This window comes from Arachis stenosperma, chromosome 4 (assembly GCF_014773155.1).
Source record: "Arachis stenosperma cultivar V10309 chromosome 4, arast.V10309.gnm1.PFL2, whole genome shotgun sequence".
NCBI classification, from domain to species: domain Eukaryota; kingdom Viridiplantae; phylum Streptophyta; class Magnoliopsida; order Fabales; family Fabaceae; genus Arachis; species Arachis stenosperma.
In genome coordinates, this window is record NC_080380.1 from 38,785,000 (window position 1) to 38,797,538 (window position 12,539).

Genomic DNA, 12,539 nt, shown 5'->3' on the forward strand with positions numbered 1-12,539 from the left:
TTGCATCCAATTCAATTTCTGCTACCTTCATTACTGCAATTTACTTTTCTTTCGTTTAGATCCTGCAATCCCATTCCTCAATTCCCTTTTACATTCAAGCAATTTACATTACTTGCCATTTAAGTTACTGCAATTTACCTTTCTTGCACTTTAAGTTTCAGTCATTTACGTTCTTGCTCTTTAAGTTTCTGCACTTTTACTCTTCTGTTCTTTATTTTACTGCATTTCTCCCTTCCCCCTTTACATTTATTGTCATTTAATTTCTGATAAACACAAATCACTCAACCAAAACTTGATTCGCTTGACTAAACCACCCACTAAACTAAAATTGCTCAATCCTTCAATCCCTGTGGGATCGACCTCACTCATGTGAGTTATTATTACTTGATGCGACCCGGTACACTTGCCGGTGAGTTTTGTGTTGGATCGTTTTCCACACATCAGCCACCAAGTGGGTGTTAAACGCCAGAATGGATACCATTCTGGGCGTTTAACGCCAGAAAGGCAGGGGGAGGAGATTTTGTTTCCCACTTTAATTTTTCTCAAAATTTCTTGTTTTGATCCATATCTTTCTCCATAAACACATTACAAATTTTCATTATTCACCCCCAATCTCAAAAATTAGAATCTTCTTCAAATCTATTTCAAATTCTTTCCTAGACTCTTTCAAAAAACTCAATTATCTCCTCAAATTTTTTCCATATCTTCTCAAATCTCCTTCAAATTTTCGAATATTTCTCTTCCTCTCCTATTTAAACACATTCGGCCACCCTCCTTCCCCACACCATTCGAATTTGCTCTCCTTATCTCTCCCCTCTTTGCCTTCTTTTGCTTGAGGACAAGCAAACCTCTAAGTTTGGTGTGCTTTCCGTGATCACTAGGCCAAGATTTATCAAGATCATGGCTCCTAGAGGAAAACAAACCAATTCAAGAGGCAAGAAAGAGAATAATCCAAAGGATGTTTGGAGTCAAGAGAAGTTCTTAACCAAAGAACATGCAGACCATTACCATAAAATAATGGGTCTGAGGTCAGTGATCCCGGAAGTCAAATTCAATCTGAAAAAAGATGAATATTCGGAGATCCAAGAGCAAATTCGAAATAGAGGATGGGAAGTTCTAACCAACCCTGAGACAAAGGTTGGAAGGAACATGGTTCAAGAATTCTACTCAAATCTGTGGCTGACAGATAAGCAGAGAATGACTGGAACTGCTTTTCATACCTACAGAACCATGGTCAGAGGGAGAATTATTTACTTCCATCTGGACAAAATAAGAGAGGTCTTCAAATTACCTCAACTGCATGATGATCCTGAATCCTTTAATAGGAGGATGGTGAGAGCAAATAAAGGGTTGGATCAAGTTCTAGAGGACATATGCCTCCCTGGAACTAAATGGATAACCAATTCAAAAGGTGTCCCAAACCAACTCAAGAGGGGAGACCACAAACCAATTGCAAGAGGTTGGCTAGACTTTATTGGGCGTTCCATATTACCCACTAGCAACCGTTCTGAGGTTACCATCAAGAGAGCAGTGATGATTCATTGCATTATGCTTGGAAAAGAAGTGGAGGTTCATCATCTGATTGCTTGTGAGATCTACACAATTGCAAACAAGAATTCCACTGAAGCCAAACTGGCGTACCCAAGCTTGATCTCTTTGCTCTGTAAAGAGGCTGGGGTCAAGATGGGAGTAGATGAATTCATACCCATTGAACATCCAATCACCAAGAAGTCAATGGAAGGACAAATGCAAGACAACTCTATCAAAAAGAGGGCGCAGGAGTTCGTCCCTGAATTTCCTAAAATTGACTACTGGACCAGCCTAGAAGCATCTATCACCAAGTTGCAAGAAACTATGGAGCAACTTAAGGAAGAACAGCAGAATTAGAATTGCATGCTCTGCAAATTGCTGAAGGAACAAGAGAAGCAGGGGCGTGAACTTCAATAGATGAAACGCCAAAAGCTCTCCCCTCAAGTTGAGGGAGCATCCACTTCTCAAAATCAAGGTTGTTGAGTCCTAACTCTGTGATAACCTCTATCATTAGGAGCCTATTTAAGTTTTTTGTTTTATATTACTATTAGTCTTATCTTATATCTATTTATGAGTTTTGTTCTTAATTCATGATTAATAAAATTTAAAATTCATGTCTTAAAGCTATGAATGTCCTATGAATCCATCACCTCTCTTAAATGAAAAATGCTTTAATCACAAAAGAATAAGAAGTACAGGATTTTGAATTTATCTCTGAAACTAGTTGAATTAGTTTGATGTGGTGACAATACTTTTTGTTTTCTGAATGAATGCTTGAACAGTGCATATGTCTTTTGAATTTGTTGTTTTAAGAATGTTAAAATTGTTGGCTCTTGAAAGAATGATGGAAAAGGAGAACTGCTATTGAGGACCTGAAAAATCATCAATTTATTCTTGAAGCAAGAAAAAGCAGTGATTCAAAAAAAATGAAAAAATAGAAGAGAAAAAGAAAAAGCAAGCAGAAAAAGCCAATAGCCCTTTAAACCAAAAGGCAAGGGTAGAAATAAAGTTGTGATCCAAGGCAAAAGAGTGTGCTTAAGAACCATGGACACCTCTAATTGGGGACTCTAGCAAAGCTGAGTCACAATCTGAAAAGGTTCACCGAATCATGTGTCTGTGGCATGTATGTATCCGGTGGTAATACTGGAAGACAGAGTGCTTTGGGCCACGGCCAAGACTCATAAAGTAGCTGTGTTCAAGAATCATCATACCTAACTAGGAGAATCAATAACACTATCTGAATTCTGAGTTCCTATAGATGCCAATCATTCTGAACCTCAAAGGATAAAGCGAGATGCCAAAACTGTTCGGAAGCAAAAAGCTACTAGTCCCGCTCATCTAATTGGAACTAAGTTTCTTTGATATTTTGGAGTCTATAGTATATTCTCTTCTTTTTATCCTATTTTGATTTTCAATTACTTGGGGACAAGCAACAATTTAAGTTTGGTGTTGTGATGAGCGGATAATTTATACGCTTTTTGGCATTGTTTTTAGTATGTTTTTAGTATGATTTAGTTAGATTTTAGTATATTTTTATTAGTTTTTAATTAAAATTCACTTTTCTGGACTTTACTATGAGTTTGTGTGTTTTTCTGTGATTTCAGGTATTTTCTGGCTGAAATTGAGGGACCTGAGCAAAAATCTGATTCAGAGACAGAAAAGGACTGCAGATGCTGTTGGATTCTGACCTCCCTGCACTCGAAGTGGATTTTCTGGAGCTACAGAAGTCCAATTGGCGCGCTCTGAACGGCGTTGGAAAGTAGACATCCTGGGCTTTTCAGCAATGTATAATAGTCCATACTTTGCTCAAGATTTGATGGCCCAAACCGGCGTTGCAAATCAGCTTTAGAATTCCCAGCGTTTAACGCTGGAACTGGCATAAAAATTGGAGTTAAACGCACAAACTGGCATAAAAGCTGGCGTTTAACTCCAGGAAGAGTCTCTACACGAAAATACTTCAATGCTCAGCCCAAGCACACACCAAGTAGGCCCGGAAGTGGATTTTTCTGTCATTTACTCATTTCTGTAAACCCTAGGTTACTAGTTCACTATTAATAGAATCTTTTGACATTGTATCTGTACCTCATGACACTTTACACGTTTCTCATTGTATCTTCTACGGCATGAGTCTCTAAACCCCATGGTTGGGGGTGAGGAGCTCTGCTGTGTCTTGATGGATTAATGCAATTACTACTGTTTTTCATTCAATCATGCTTGCTTCCATTCTAAGATATCACTTGTTCTTAACCCGGATGAATGTGATGATCCGTGACACTCATCATATTCTCAACTATGAACGTGTGCCTGACAACCACCTCCGTTCTACCTTAGATTGAGTAGATATCTCTTGGATTCCTTAATCAGAATCTTCGTGGTATAAGCTAGAATTGATGGCGGCATTCAAGAGAACCCAGAAGGTCTAAACCTTGTCTGTGGTATTTTGAGTAGGGTTCAATGATTGAATGACTGTGACGAGCTTCAAACTCGTGATTGTGGGGCGTTAGTGACAGACGCAAAAGAATCACTGGATTCTATTCCGACATGATCGAGAACCGACAGCTGAATAGCCGTGCCGTGACAGGGTGCGTTGAACATTTTCACTGAGAGGATGGGAGGTAGCCATTGACAACGGTGAAACCCTACATACAGCTTGCCATGGAAGGAGCCTTGCGTGTTTGAAGAAGAAGACAGTAGGAAAGCAGAGGTTCAAAAGACAGAGCATCTCCAAAACCTCAACCTATTCTCCATCACTGCAATTCAAGTACCTGTTTTATGTTCTTTTGCTTTTCACAATCAATCCTGATAATTTTTGATATCCTGACTAAGAGTTACAAGATAACCATAGCTTGCTTCAAGCCGACAATCTCCGTGGGATCGACCCTTACTCACGTAAGGTATTACTTGGACGACCCAGTGCACTTGCTGGTTAGTTGTGCGGGATTGCAAAAGTGTGATTGCAATTTCGTGCACCATCCCACATATGTTGCTTTCATTCTTCAAAGTTCAAACGGCTACTTGTTTACAGCTAGCATTTTCTATTTGTTATTTTCTATTTCATTCTTCTAATCCTTCGCTCTTTGCTTTGCACCATTCTTTACAGCTAGCATTTTCTATTCGTTATTTTCTATTTCTTTCATCAATATTATTAATATTATTGTTTACTATCTTATTTATTTGGGTGCCCCTTTTATCTACTTTTCTTAATAATTGATTATGGTGCCTGATGCATGTCTTGTGAAGGGAACCCCCACACCAATATCAGCCTTTCATTTTCAACATGTGTCACTTGTGACTCATCACACATTAGGAACCACCCCTTCCTCTCTTTCTTTTCTAAAATCTTCTTATCAACCACAATTGAAATTACGATGTGTTAGTTTGTGAACTAAAATTTAAAGAGTAATGATAATATTATTCTGCAAATTGATAATTCTATTGTTTGATTTTTTAGTTATATATCACTTTTGAAAATAAGATTTCTAAAAACTGGTTTTAAAAGTGATTTTTTTGTTAAAAAATCTGGTTATGAATTACTGATATTTTTATTTTTTGTTGTTGTTTTAGTTTGTCTCTTTAAAACCAGAAAAAGAGAATCAAATAGCGGATCTCTCTGTAGCTGTAATTACCTTAGACATTGAGCTACACTACAGGTAAATCATTTAATATATTATCTTTTTAAATTTGTTTGAACATTTAATTGTTAAGAATATTTACTGATTAATTGTTTGCTTAAGCTTCTTTGCATAGTTTGTTAGATACAAATTGTTAGTCTCTTGATTGGTTGAGATGTTCTTTTTCGAACATGTGTGGTTGACTTCTAGAAATTTTTTAGAAGCAATAAGCTCTTGATTAGAAAAAATCACTTATAGTTAGTCTAAAACATATGCCCGTGTTCTTTTATTTTAGTTGACAAAGTAATGGACAAAGGGTGGACTAGTTTACCAAGACATACTGAGGGTTACCAACATGGTGTTAATTCATTTTTGGATTTTGCCTTTTCTAGAGGTAGACCACAAGGACAAGAAATTCTTTGTCCTTGTTCTATATGTAATAACTTTAGTTGGGGGCAAAGGGATGAAGTTTATGATCATTTAATAAGGGATTTCAAAAAGGTTACACTGTGTTGGTTCATCACGGCGAAAGGATAAGTCACATGGATAGTGAATCCGATGAGAGTGAAGTCCATGAAGGATTTGTCGACGACATTCATGGGCTGCTAAACGAGACGTTTCGGCATATGCTTGAAGGAGATAAAGATGCTGATGGGCAAAACGAAGATGCAAAAAAGTTTTATAACTTGCTTGAAGAAGGAAAACAAGAGTTATATCCTGGCTGTAAAAATTTTTCGACATTATCATTCATTATCCGATTGTATTTGTTGAAAACTCTTAATGGTTGGAGCAACGCATCCTTTACTGCTCTACTTAAATTACTGAATGAAGCGATTCCTCATTTGAATATTCCTAATTCTTTCAATAAAATCAAGGCCATGGTAAAAGATTTAGGACTTGGTTATAATAAAATTCATGCTTGTCCCAACGATTGTGTTCTGTTCCGGGATACATATGAAGATGATGAATTTTGTCCAATTTGTGGAGCTTCCAGGTACATAGAAAATGTTGAAGTAGATATAGAAGTTGATAAGTTGAAGAAAAAATCTGTGCCTGCGAAGGTTTTGAGGCATTTTCCCTTGATTCCAAGGCTTAAGATGCTGTTCCTGTGTTCCAAAACAGCTGAATCATTAAGGTGGCACGATGAACATCGTTCAAAGGATGGAAAGTTAAGACACCCAGCTGATGGCCAATCATGGAAAGACTTTGACAGGCTTCATCCCGATTTTGCTAAAGAATCTCGTAACATAAGATTAGGGCTAGGTAGCGATGGATTTAATCCATTTAGAACCATGAGCATCTCCCATAGTACATGGCCGGTAGTTTTGGTCGCATACAATCTTCCTCCATGGTGTTGCATGAAACCAGAGTATGTCATGATGTCCTTGTTCATCCCTGGACCATGTTCGCCTGGAAAAAGCATTGATGTGTATCTTCAGCCATTAATTGAAGAGTTGAAGGTTTTATGGGAAGTTGGAGTGGAAACATATGATGCTTCAAAGAATAAAACTTTTCAACTACATGCAGCACTTTTATGGACCATAAGTGACTTTCCAGCTTATGCTATGTTATCCGGTTGGAGCACAAAGGGAAAGTTAGCATGTCCTTGCTGTAATTATGACACCTCATCTTGTTATTTAAAACATAGCCGGAAGATGTGTTACATGGATCACCGTAAATTTTTGGCTATGGATCATCCATATAGGATGGACAAAAGATCTTTCAATGGCGATGTTGAATTGAGGTCTTCACCAGCTTTATTAGATGGGGAACAAATTTTTGAAGATTTGAAAGATTTTGAAAATGTATTTGGAAAGAAGCAAAAAAATAAAATTGATGGTCCATGGAAGAAAAGGTCCATTTTCTTTGAGTTGCCATATTGGAAGCAAAATACATTGCGCCATTGTCTTGATGTTATGCACATTGAGAAAAACGTATGTGATAACATAATTGGAACTTTATTAGACATTCCAGGAAAGTCCAAAGATCATGCAAATGCTCGTTACGATCTCAAAAATATGGGCATAAGAAAAAAACTTCAACCAAAGGAGATAGATGGCGGCAAGAAAGCAAAAATTGCTAAGGCTTATTTTAACCTTACTAATCAAGAAAAAACCATTTTTTGTAATATTTTGAAGTCAGTAAAATTGCCATCTGGTAGTGCCTCAAATATTTCTGGTGTGTTCATGTTGCTGAGAAAAAGATATCAGGCTACAAAAGTCATGATGCTCATTTTATGTTGCATTATTTGTTGCAAGTAGCTATAAAATGCACAATGCAGAATCAAGTAGCTGGCCCTTTAATTTATCTAGGTTCATTCTTTCGTTCCTTGTGCCAAAAAGTTGTTGAAAATGATACAATAGAGCATTTGGAAGTAGATATTAGAGAGATTCTGTGCCAATTGGAAAAAATATTTCCTCCTAGTTTCTTTGATATAATGGTCCATTTGCTTATTCATCTGGTAAATGAGTTGAGGTTGGGTGGCCCAGTTCAATTTAGGTGGATGTACCCCATTGAGAGATATTTGTGTAGGTTAAAGTCCTACGTTCGCAATAAGAGCCGCCCCGAAGGTTCAATTGCTGAAGGATATTTAGCCGAGGAATGCTTGACATTTTGCTCAAGGTATTTAAGTCCTGATGTGGATACAAGGCTGAGTAGGAGGACACGAAATTATGATAATTGCAGTGAAGCTGATGTATGTCATGATAGCTACTTTGCATGCTTGGGGCGACCAATTGGTGGAAAGAGGAAAGGGCAACCTTTTTTCTCTAGATACCAACTCAAAAATACAAGCTCATCGGTACATCTTATTCAATTGTGATAAAGTTAAAGACTACATTAGGTATTTTTCTTATATATTTTCCAATTACGAATTCTCTAGTAGCAAATTTAACTTACTCGCTTTTTACTTACTTTAGAGAGTATGAGGAACATGTCAACAATCAAACTAAAGGTAGAAAATGGAAGAAGGCAAAAACTCTAAGCCATGATTTTAGTGAATGGTTCAAAGAGCGTGCTTCTCATGAAGATGTTCCGAAACAACTTAAAGATTTGTCTAGAGGCCCAAACACAGTTGCAAAACGATTTTCTAGTTATGTAATCAATGGCTACAAATTTCAAACTAGAGAACATGATGCAAGCCACACAACTCAAAACAGTGGTGTGACTTTGGTGTGCGAAACACCAAGCTTTGCTAGTGCCAAGGACAACAACCCAATGACAAAAGCCGTAACATATTTTGGTGCAATAAATGACATAATTGAGTTAGACTATTATGCATGTTTCAAATTTGTTCTTTTCAATTGTGATTGGTTTGAAGCTGAAGAAGAGAATTTTGGTCTAACTTCAATTCACTTTAATAAAAGATGTTCTCGGGATGATCCTTTTGTATTAGCTTCACAACTCCACCAATGCTTTTATATTCAAGACCCTTTTAACGAAGACAATCATTATGTCATGGACACAGTGCCAAGGGATTTATTCAATATGTATGATGGGTATGATGTTGAAGCCGAAGAGTCTAATCAGAAAGACCCCTTTGATCAAGCAAATAATTTGTTTGTCCCAAAGGATAATTGTGAAGTTCAATGGACTAGAGAAGACATGCCAAATACAATCATTGAGAAACCTTCACTTGTTCTACAACAAGCTGAATATGATGATGATTCTGATCTTTAAAGAGATTTCTCTTCTCAACATAGAATAATTTTTTTGAGTTTTATTTTTGGTGTAATTATTTATGAACAGGTGCATTTCTTATAGATTCTTGGTTCTTTTAATATGTGATATGATTTTTTCCTGTTATGTTAATAGATTTTATTTCTTTTTTTCAGAAAATGTTCAAAAAATTCATTGAAAATGAGATAGATTCAAAGTCAAGTGCTGAATTGCGTGCAAAGTTCTTCAAAAATATAGAAGTTAAGCGAGAAAAGATGTCTTCCGGTCAGCAGCAACATCAACCACCACCACCACTTAAGAGGATAAAAACCCTTAGTGATAGGGAAAGGGAGCAACTGTTAAGAAAAAATGGTGTCCAAGCAAATGATAAGCAGAATTTTGTAGAAAAGCCAAAAGTTGCAAAAGAAAAAGGGCAGAATTTGAAGAAAAGTAAAGTACAGAAGGAAGCAAGTATGACTCGTTCACAAGGATCAACATGTAGACAAGAAAAGGAACTTCCTTCTAAATCTACTGCTATGGCTCACAAGAATACTACAGAAGTAGATTCTAGAATGAGTCAAGATTTGAAGGGAAAAGAGACCACAATTGAAGATGATATTGAAGATTGTGGCAGCTTGCAAGAAAGGCCAACTAAGAAGGGAAAAACACGTCAATTTGCTTCAATGCCGATTGATACATTTCTTAAACTTAACAATGAACCTGATGGTGAAGAGCAATTAGATGAGAATGAAGGAGATATTATAGAGGAGCAGGACAAGGATTATATTAATCCAACTGAGGCTGAGAACTTAGACAATACTTTGAAAGGTAAACTTTTACTTATGCATGCTTAGTGGATTATAGGTGGTTAGCAACTAGGAAATTATATCTGATTTGTAGTGGATTTAGGTTGAACTTTTTGGTTGCTGCTGATGCCTGGAATTTCTCTTCTCAAATTGTATAGTGCGTGCTGTTTTATCCTTGTTAATGGCTAATTTTGCTAATTTTTATATCGCTACTGATTGCCATTTTCGCTTGCTGCCATTTAATTCATATAAATTGATCTTGATTAGTGCTGATTTGATTTTAGTGAGTTCATATGGGTTGAATTTGCTATTTGTTTAAATTCAGAAACGTCTTATTTACTGCTAGAGTACTGTCAAAATTTCTCAATTTTTTTCCATGTTTATAGTTTCTTAGTTTAATTAGTTTGTTCAGTTTTTGTTAAATCAGTCGATTTAGCTATGCATGCTTAGTGGATTATAGGTGGTTAGCAATTAGGAAATTATATCTGATTCGTAGTGGATTTAGGTTGAACTCTTTGGTTGCTGCTGATGCCTGGAATGTTCTCTTCTCAAATTGTTCTCTTCTCAAATTGTATAGTGCGTGCTGTTTTATCCTTGTCAATGGCTTATTATGCTAATTTTGATATCGCTGTTGGTTGCCATTTTCGCTTGCTGCCACTTAATTCATATAAATTGATCTTGATTAGTGCTGATTTGATTTTAGTGCGTTCATATGGGTTGATTTTGCTATTTGTTTAAATTCAGAAACGTCCTATTTACTGCCAGAGTACTGTCGAAATTTCTCAATTTTTTTCCATGTTTATAGTTTCTTAGTTTAATTAGTTTGTTCAGTTTTTGTTAAATTAGTCAATTTAGCTATGCATGCTTAGTGGATTATAGGTGGTTAGCAACTAGCAAATTATATTTGATTCGTAGTGGATTTAGGTTGAACTCTTTGGTTGCTGCTGATGCCTGGAATGTTCTCTTCTCAAATTGTATAGTGCGTGCTGTTTTATCCTTGTCAATGGCTTATTATGCTAATTTTGATATCGCTGCTGATTGCCATTTTTGCTTGCTGCCATTTAATTCATATAAATTGATCTTGATTAGTGCTGATTTGATTTTAGTGAGTTCATATGGGTTGATTTTGCAGTTTGTTTAAATTCAGAAATGTCATATATAATTAGTATCTTTGTATAGAGACAACAGTGAAGAAAACACGAGGACCTACACAATGCTTGAAGATTCATGCAAGACAGTTGGAAGATAGAGAACAAATTACTCTAGATAGTGAAGGAGAGGCAATTGGTCCTACTGATGAAGCTGAAAACAACTTGAGCAAATTTTTGGGCACAGTGGCAAGGAATTCAGATTTTTGTCCATTAATTTACACAAATTGGAAGGGGATTAAAGATAAAGAAGCCATTTGGGAATATGTTCAAGTGAGAACTTTAGTCTTGTTTCTTTTAAAAAGTATTTGGAAATGTACACATGTATTTTATTCTTACTAGCAAATAATAATTGTGTTTTATAGGCTAAATTCATTATTCCAACTGAAGGAAAGAGGATGGTCCTTGCTCGTATCAATGACAACTGGAGAAGGTATAAGATTACAATAAAGCAAACTCATTTTCTGCCATACAAATATGTTAATGAGATGCTGAAAAATCGTCCTAAAAGTATACCTGAGAGTCATTTTCACAAGTTAATTGCTTATTGGAGAACTGAGAAAGTTAAGGTAAGACATGTGAAACTTAGTGTAATTGTTTATGCAATTATATTATATACACATATGAGTGAAGTTTGATGATTTGTTGATAATACTTGTCCCTTTTTATGTAGAAAATGTCTGTGCAGAATAAGAAAAATAGGGCACAACAGAAATTTAGGCATCGAAAGGGACCAATAAATTTTGCAAGAATACGTGCAAGATTGGTACAATTTTTAATTCCTTGTTGAATTTGTTTGTGTATGTGTGGTGTGCCTTTTAACTCTATATAAATGCTATTTGAATTGGACTTATAGGCTGCTTCTAAGAAAAATAATGAACCACCTACTCAAGCAGAAATGTTTGTTGAGACTCGCCAAAGCACAAAGGGAAAATCATTGGATGAAGACACTCTGGATGTTATTGTAAGTATTAATTAGGAGTTAATTTGGTTAAAATAGGTTATGGATTTCTTGTGTCTTGGCAATTTGTCCATCACTTGTGGTTATTTTTATGCTTGCGTTGAGTTAAAGAATCTTGAAATTATTTTTAATCTCTATTATTTGTTTCGATGTTGTCAAATGATATATGCCTTTACTCCAATTGTGTATTTACTCTTATTTTATTACTATTATTTTTCTTCACATTAATATAGGCACATTTGCAAGCTGAGAATAAAAAGTCTAAAGAATCAGCAATTAGAGCTTTCCAATCCATATTTGGGAAAGAGAAGGCAGGGAGAGTGCGATGTCACGGAAGAGTAACCACACCAACTTTGTTGAAGAAAAATGAGGAAATTGCCACCCTTAAGCAGCAACATGCAACTGAGAAAGCAACATTAGAGAATAAGGTTGATGTGATGCAAAAAGAAGTAGATGAACTAAAATCGCTTGTTAAGATGATGCTGCAATAAAAAAGCTCAGGAGTGGACTTTGACATGTTAGCTGCTCAATTAGGAAGCACTTTAGGAAATCCGAACAATAATGATGCGCATGAAGAGGTATTATTTGTTGTTAAAGTTTCTATATATTATCATATCTTAAAGATGTGTAGTTTTATATTTGATTTTTTTTTATGTTTACAGGAAAACTATATTGAAGGGGAAATCGAACTTGATTAAGGTCAACTTTTTAAAAGCAAATGTTATAGGGTAAAAGTCATGAACTTGTGGACATGATGACTATTTGCTACTTAGCTATTTCAACCCTCTCTTTTGTTATTATATTTTTTGCAAACTTAGATGATATT

General features: G+C 35.8%; 1 protein-coding gene across 1 annotated transcript; it reads left to right on the forward strand.

Moving 5' to 3' along the window:
* The first annotated feature begins 8,977 nt into the window (after positions 1-8,977).
* LOC130974895 (uncharacterized) lies at positions 8,978-12,204 on the forward strand. Its single transcript, XM_057899733.1, has 7 exons — positions 8,978-9,626; positions 10,182-10,234; positions 10,771-11,025; positions 11,118-11,321; positions 11,426-11,518; positions 11,609-11,716; positions 11,947-12,204. Exons 1-7 carry the CDS (start codon positions 8,978-8,980, stop codon positions 12,202-12,204), a joined length of 1,620 nt encoding a protein of 539 aa, XP_057755716.1.
* The last annotated feature ends 335 nt before the right edge of the window (positions 12,205-12,539 follow it).